Source organism: Leucopleurus acutus (genome assembly GCF_964270905.1).
Source record: "Leucopleurus acutus genome assembly, chromosome: 4".
In the NCBI taxonomy this organism is placed as follows: domain Eukaryota; kingdom Metazoa; phylum Chordata; class Mammalia; order Artiodactyla; family Delphinidae; genus Leucopleurus; species Leucopleurus acutus.
The window spans coordinates 66,708,782-66,716,827 of record NC_139146.1 but is presented as its reverse complement, the minus strand read 5'-3'; the positions used below and the strand labels follow the sequence as shown (position 1 = coordinate 66,716,827).

The window sequence follows — 8,046 nt, the reverse complement described above, 5'->3', positions numbered from 1 at the left end:
AAGGATGCAGGAGCCACAGTACCCCTTCCTCTCTGGCCAAGCCTTGGAAGAAGCAGAAAAGCATTGAGAAAAGACAGGAAGAGCCGAAGCCACAGGGAGGGACCAGGGCGCCTGTGGTGGAAGAGGCCGGCATCTGCCTCTCCCCACTCAGGGATGGTACGGTCCAAAGCAGGGCGGGGCGCAGGAGGCTCTCCGGGGTCTCTCCCCGCCCCTCTCCCGCCTTCCCCGCAGCGCTGCAGTTGTGCGAGTTAGTGGGCGTCCTGAGGATCCCTGCCCGGACGCAGACGCCGAAGCTCCGCCCCTTGCCTCGCCGCTCCCTCTGTGGCTGCAGGCAGAGCTCCCTCAGCTCTGCGGACGCCGCCGCCTTCATTACCTCCTCCTTCTCCCGCCGGTGTGCGAGGGCCTCGCCCGGCAGCGGCACTGCCCTGCGTGGGCGGCTGGGCCCGCGCTGCTGCTGAGCGCTCGGCGCGGGGAAGCCAGATCCTCCGCCTGCGCGGCGCCGTGACAGGTGCAGAGTCTGGTCTGAAGAGCCACCTGCGGCGGCCGCCGCGATGTCCACCATGCGGAGGACCGTGTCGGAGATCCGCTCCCGCGCGGAGGGTGAGTAGCTGCCGCAGCACGAAGCTGGGTGCGGAGCGCGCGCGGGGGCGGCTCGGGGCCAGCCGAGGGTCAGGCGGTGTGAGAGAGAGAGAGAGTGTGAGTGTGTGTGTGTGTTTGCGAACCCTTTTCCCTGCGCCGCCATCAGTGCAGACCCCTTTCCAGCTGCAGAGCCCCGAAATTGGTGTCCTCGGAGGGATCCCCAAGGCTCGCTTTACACTGCAGCGTGACTGTTGGGTCTCTGCGCTCTCGCCCTGCCCACCTCCCTCCCCACTAGTGCACAAACCACTCTGTCTCCAGTCTGCTTCTCCATTCTAGGGAGCACAGCTCCAGCCAGCCGCCCACCTTTTTGCAGCCCCCATATCACGGCTCCCCGGGAACTGAATCTGTCTTTCCCAGGTTGCAGGATCCTTTGGTCCACATCCCCTCGCCTCTCTGAGCGGGAGGAGCCTTAATTGGGCTTGGGCGCTCAGCCGGTGCTGTGCATTAGTCTCTGCAGTTCCGCCTCCTGCAGCGGAGTCTCACCCAGCTCCCGTCTGAGGTTTTGTTTTTCCCTTTACCTGATACCTGCCTTTTGGCCAGCTGAGCGGACTTTTTAGCAAGGTGGAAGCTGTTTTCTTTGCTCCACCCAGGGCCAGATGTTGAATGGCTACACTTGTGAGCGATGAGCAACAGATGCCCGAGGGTAAAGGCCAGTAAGCTTTTGGAGGGCCTATGCTGTCTTCATCCTCTGATGAGCCCTCAGCATCCGGCCTAGCATATGGCAGTCAGTTGGTAAATATGTTTTCATTTTGTTCATAGCGAAGCCAAAACAGTGCATTTCTGGAGCTTTGTTTTGTTTTTCTGTCACATAAACCCACACTTGAATCCTATAAAGGGTGGCTCATGTTCTCACAACATCACTCACTGGTGTCCATCCTTCACCCCCGCCCCCTACCCCCTTTAATGTTTGGCAAGTGGTAAAGTGATGTTAGGAAAAAAGATACAGATTTTAGGAGAATTGGATTATAGGGGTTTGAGACAGGCCATTTTATTATTTTTCCTCTTCAGAGCCCCCATGTTAAAAATGGGGGCTCTGAGCTCTAGTAGCTATGATTTTCGGATTACAGCACTTAGGAAGTACTCAGTGCAACTGCTCTGGGGAGAAGGCCACACAAGAGTCAAAACTAACCTGTGTCCTACTTAGGGATTTAGTACATTCTTATTGTCATTTGTAATATAATGAAAAAATATACAGGGCACCTTATAGATGCACATTGAATAAATGATAGTGCTGTCTTTAAATGTACACAGTAAAAATGTGTACATTCGTTTTTTACACTTCTGAGTGAAGTGCATTTTCTTTTTTTTCTTATTTATTTCTTCCAGTTTTATGGAGCTATATTTGACATATGGCACTGTATAAGTTTAAGGTGTACAGCATAATGATTTGACTTACATACATCATGAAATGATTACCACAATGAATTTAGTGAACATTCATCAACTCATATAGATACAAAATTAAAGAAACAGAAAAAAATTTCCTTGTGATGAGAACTCTTGGGATTTACTTTCTTAACAAATTTTATATATAACATACAACTTTCATGTATAAAGAATTATATTTATCATGTTGTACATTACATCCCTAGTACTTATTTATCTTATAACTGGAAGTTTGTACCTTTTGACTGCCTTCATCTAATTTCCCCTCCCCCCATACCCCACCTCTGATAACCCCCAATCTGATCTCTTTTTCTATGAGTTGGTTGGTTGGTTTATTTTTGAAGTATAATTGACCTACAATAGTATGTTAATTTATGTTATACAACATAGTGATTCGATATTTCTATGCATTTCAAAATGATCACCACAATGTCTAGTTACCATCTGTCACCATGCAAAGATATTGAATAATTATTGACTATATTCCCCACACTGTACATTTCATACGCATGACTCATATTTTGTACCTGAAAGTTTGTACCTTTTAATCTTCCTCACCTGTGTCTCTACCCCCTACTCCAGTTCCCACTGGCAACCACCTGTTTGTTCTGTGTATTTATGATGCTGTTTCTGTTATGTTTGTTCACTTGTTTTATAGATTCCACATAGAAATGAAATCATTCAGCATTTGTCTTTTTCTGACTTATTTCACTTGGCATAATACCGTCTAGGTCCATCCATGTTGTCGCAAATGGCAAGATTTCATTCTTTTTTATGGCTGAGTAATATTCCATTATATGTATACATACACACACACACTGCATCTTCTTTATTCATTCATCTACTGATGGCATTTAGGTTGCTTCCTAATCTTGGCTATTATAAATAATGCTGCAATGAACATAGTGATACATATATTTTTCTAATTAGTGTTTTTGTTTTCTTTGGATAAATACCCAGGAGTGAAATTGCTGGATCATATGATAGCTCTATATTTAATTTTTTGAGGAACCTCCACTGTTTACCATAGTGGCTGCACCAATTTACATTTCCACCAGCAATTCATGAGGGTTCCCTTTTCTCTGCATCCTCACTAGCACTTGTTGTTTGTTGTCTTTTTGACAATCGTGAATGAATTTTCTTAATCATCATTTGAGTGAGCCATTCAGGTAATGAAAATATAGTGGTAATACTGGGATTGTTCTTTCAAATAATAGCAGTTGATGGATTCTATATCATGGGAAATGGGAAAAGAGAAAGGACCAGAAAATAATGTAAAACCTATGCCATATGAGAGGATTTCATTAAGTACCGAGAGGCTACAGTATTGTTTTTGATTGGCATGTATATTTTTCAAAGCATTTTTACAAAGATTACCTTATAGGACCTTAGAGTGCTCCTGGAGATTGGTGAAGATGATCCCATCTGATAGTTGAGGAAACTGTGGCCCAAGTGGTTGAGGTACGTGTCAAAGGCCAAGTAGCTAGTTCAGTGACACATTTGAATTAACAGCTTTGGAAAACAGTGACTGGTTCTTATTTAATCTTTGTATTCCCTGTGCATCCAGGACAGTGTCAGGGGCATAGTGGCACTTAGTGAATGACCCTTACCCCCCCGTGTTGGTTGGTTCAGTTTATTATGTGCTCGGCATTTTGCTCTGGACTGTGGTGAGGACAGAATCAATAATGACCCTGTGGGCTGGTGATGTGGCTCATTGCCTGCCTTGCCCACACGTTTCTTTCCTAAGGAATAGTCTCTTTTGGCAGCTCCTGCTGCCTAAAGGCCTTGTTCTGAACAGCAGCATCCTTGGCTTCAGTTGGTTGGACCACGGCAGGCTCCTGACCCAAGAGCAGAGAATCCATAGGTGGCTCAAACACTTGTAAGCTTGTGTTTTGGCTCAGAAAGATGCTTTGTGGTGATCACCTCTCCCATGGGAAGAGTTAAGCTTAGAGGCTTAGAGTGAAGGTTGAAGCAGAAAGGGGCAGAGGAGAATAGGCTGGTAGAGGAGAGAATGGCTGGCTGTAATAGGTTGTGCGAATGCTGCTAGTATGAGGAAACAGAAACTGCGTGAAGAGAGGAAGATAGGAGAGAAAATGAACTGGATGGAGAGAATGAGACAGAGAGACACATGCTGAGAGAGGGTGGCCAGTCCCTGGAGCACCTCCCTCCTGACTCTTTTAGTCCCAGTTCCCAAGTAGCCTTAGAACAGGCTCTTTTTTTTTCCTTGAAGTGGCTTGAATGGGCTTCTGTTCCCTGCATTCAGATTGGCCAGATGCATGGCTGTTCTGTGTGCAAGCTATTTATAACCAAATTGAGGGGAAAGAACTTCCATGAAATAAGAAATAAACAGTCTGGGACTTCCCTGGTGGTGCAGTGATTAAGAATCCGCCTGCCAATGCAGGGGACATGGGTTTGAGCCCTGGTCCGGGAAGATCCCACATGCTGTGGAGCAACTAAGCCCATGCGCCACAACTACTGAGCCTGTGTGCCGCAACTACTGAATCTGCACTGTAGAGCCCGTGCTCCACAACGAGAGAAGCCACCGCAATGAGAAGCCCGCGCACCACAATGAAGAGTAGCCCCCACTCACCACAACTAGAGAAAGCCCGTGCACAGCAACGAAGACCCAAAGCAGCCAAAAATAAATAAATAAATACATTTATTTTTTTTAAAAAAAGATAAATAGTCTAACAGGGGATGTTATTAATTAAACAGCATGCCTGCTATGGGTAACAAAGAGCTGTGGCAGATCAGACATAAGAACACGAGGTCTGCTGAGCAAACCTTCCATTGAGAAATGATTTGAAATGAGTGCTCACGCAGTGCTTTTCAAACTTTAAGATGTCCACAAATCACCTGGGGATCTTGTTAGATGCAGCTTCTAAATGGGTAGGGCTGGAGTTGCATTTCTGACAAGCTCACGGGTAACGCTGGGTGATGCTGGCCTGCAGGTCACAGTCTGAGTACCAAGCTTCCAAGATAATGCCATCTATTTCAGTAGTCAGGAGGGCATTGAGGGTAGAGAGTAACCAATTGAAAAAGCAGTGAACATGACCGTGGCTTATTTGAGAGTTCTTAAAGAAACTGGCCAGGAACAAAGGGAAACTTGGAAGGAATAGGATGTAAATTTGGATAAGTAAATACTTCTAGATTACAGAGCATTTTAAATGCCAAGATGAGTCGTTCGGATTTTGAATCAAATATCTGAAAAGGATCTTAGAGTTCATCTAATTCAATTCTCATGCAAGCATGAGGCCAATGTATAATACTTCTAACAGGGCCAGTTAGGAGCCAAATCATTATAGGGGAGTGACATCCCCAAACAGTGTCTTAGAGAGATAAGCCTGGAAGTATGTTGGATGGTTTGGAGGAAATGACACTGTAAATACACTCTGTTGTTTTTTCAAAAAAGTCTAAAAATGACAAAGGCCAGGATTAGTATTGGAGTGGAGCAGTGACACTGGGAAGGGAGGAATTAGAGATATTTCTCAGTAAATCATTAACGTGTTCAACAGATATCTGTTGAACTCCTGCAAGTACCGTTCCAGGTACTTGAGATACATCAGTGAACGAACAACAGAAAAAGCCCTGCCCTGGAAGTGCTATCATTCTAGTGAGGCAAGAGACAAAGAAAACACAAAAAATTAGCAAATTATAGATTTTGTTATGTGGTAAGTGCTGTGGGAAAAATAAAGAAAAGGTAAGATACATAAGGTTGGTGGATGAATTGCAAGTTTAAATAGGTTGGTCAGGCTAGCCTTCATTGAAAAGTTGAGGTGGAGGAGGTGAAAGAAGCCTGGGGGAATCTGGGGAAAGAATGTTCCAGACAGGCCCCAAGACAGGAGAGAGGAGTGTTAAAGGAACAGGGAGGGGGAGAAGAGTAGGAAATGAGGTGACAAACGTCACGTCATAGGACATAGTGATATAGTGAATATACCGCAGGAGACTCTGAAGCAGTAATTTCAAATTTTAATGTTTACAAGATCCCAGGTATCCCATTAAAACTGTGGTTTCTGGGGCTTCCCTGGTGGCGTAGTGGTTGGGAGTCTGCCTCCCGATGCAGGGGACGTGGGTTCGTGCCCCGGTCCGGGAGGATCCCACATGGCGCGGAGCGGCTGGCCCCATGGGCCGTGACCGCTGAGCCTGCGCGTTCGGAGCCAGAGCTCCGCGTACCGCAAAAAAAAAAAAAAAAAAATGCGGTTTCTTGGGCTGCCTCATGACGATTCTGTTGAGTAGATCTGCCATGGGACTGCATTCTTAATGAGCTGCCCAGAATATTCTGGTGCAGGTGAAACATTTTCAGGAACTGTGCTTTATAGTCTTGAACCTGATTGATTGGGAAGATCTATTAAAAGATAAGGAAATTGAGAAAGAGGGTCAGTACAGTACGAGAAGATATACATTCAAAGTTTGAAGTGATTGGGGGACATCCAAATGGACATGTTTTGAGGATACTTTGAAATTTGGAGGTTAGATATGGGTAAAATCAAATGGGAATCTCAAGTTCAGAGATAATCGTTGAAACCCTGATAGTAGATAAATTTGCCAGAACGCAAGACTAGATAAAGCAGAAGGCTAAGAATTACAGGTCTCTTCACTTTCTACTCCAGCTAAATCAAATAAGTCTCTGAATTCAGCATTAGGAATCCTAGAAACAGGGACTGAAATAACAGTTTACACAAAATAGAATTTTTCTCAGTCTTGTAAAACTAACATGAAGGCAGTCCAGGTGAGCTATGTCTACTACATAAAGTCATAAGGGACATGGGCTCCTTACGTCTTTCTGCCTCATCATCCTGAGTATATAACTTCCATAAAGTCATAACCTGGTTACTGGGTTCTAGCCATTGTGTAGGAGTCCCAGGTAGGAAGAGAAAGGAAGGGTGTGAGACCAAAGGGTTTTCTTCAAAGTACCGCACAAAGGCTAATGCTTATTTTGCATTGGCTCCCTTCTGCAAGGGAAGCTGGGAAATGGAGTTTTCTATCTGGCACATTACTCAGTGTTTTATTCCTAAAAGAAAAAGGGAAAATGGTTATTGGGTTGGCAACTGACAGGTACCGTCACCATCAGATTGTCAAAGGCTCTTGCTTGAATAAAAGAGGTGTTCTAGAGCTCATAATTTACAAAATTAGGACCATTATTTGAAATTAAGGAAATGCACACAAAAAAACCACATACCTATCCAATGGTTTGCATTTTCTTCTGTTGAATATTATGCTAAAATGTAAGACATTCATTTGATTATGTAAAACATGTGCTAAGTGATAAATCTAGGAATCGTCCTAGGGACTGTTTTCCTAGCCTGGTCTGTGTAAACGGCACCTTTAAAATGTTTGTAATTATAAAGAATACTACATTTCCTTTACTTAAAAGATAACAAAAGGAGCATGGAGATGATTTCTGCAAGAATTGTTAAAAGGAAACCTTTAGAAGGCTGTTTCATTTGTCCAAGTAAAAGATGACTAAGATCCTTTGTTCCTTTAGCAAGCACGTATTATGCATCTGCTGCGTGCCAGCTAATTGAATGGTGGGACAAAAAGGTGTGGTGAATGAAGGATGCCCCAAAGTAACCATGGAAATGAGTTAAAAGATTTACAACTGACATGACACTCTTTCACAGAGAGGGTGTGTGAACATAGTGGTGCTTCATGTGATCAATATTTGAGAATTCCCAATACATGTAATTTTGCTTAGTGTAATCCTGGAGATAAGAAGTATGGCAGAACTAAATTATTTTAGGTTTTCTAGTCTATAGTGCATCATTCTTTTTTTTTTTCATTATATCATTTCAAAAACAATGAGAACTGAATCATTTGCGTACCTTACAGCCATAGGAAAGTTTGCAGAGATCAGAGCATACTTTTGAAGTTCATGAAATATTTGCCACCTGGGTCTCTATTCACATAGTTTCACTAGAATGTGAGTAAAGGCAACAGTTTCATTTTTCTTTTTTTTTTTCTTTGCGGTACGTGGGCCTCTCACTGTTGTGGCCTCTCCCGTTGCGGAGCACAGGCTCCAGG

At 44.2% G+C, this 8,046-nt stretch overlaps 1 protein-coding gene across 1 annotated transcript in view; it reads left to right on the top strand.

Moving 5' to 3' along the window:
* Positions 1-316: 316 nt before the first annotated feature.
* Positions 317-8,046, top strand: part of ATP8A1 (ATPase phospholipid transporting 8A1) — a 235,267-nt gene continuing 227,537 nt past the window's right edge. The window contains exon 1 of the mRNA XM_082838545.1: positions 317-600. Within this exon, the coding sequence (XP_082694671.1) occupies positions 552-600 (49 nt within the window). The 5' untranslated portion in view covers positions 317-551. The remainder of the gene's footprint in view (positions 601-8,046) is intronic.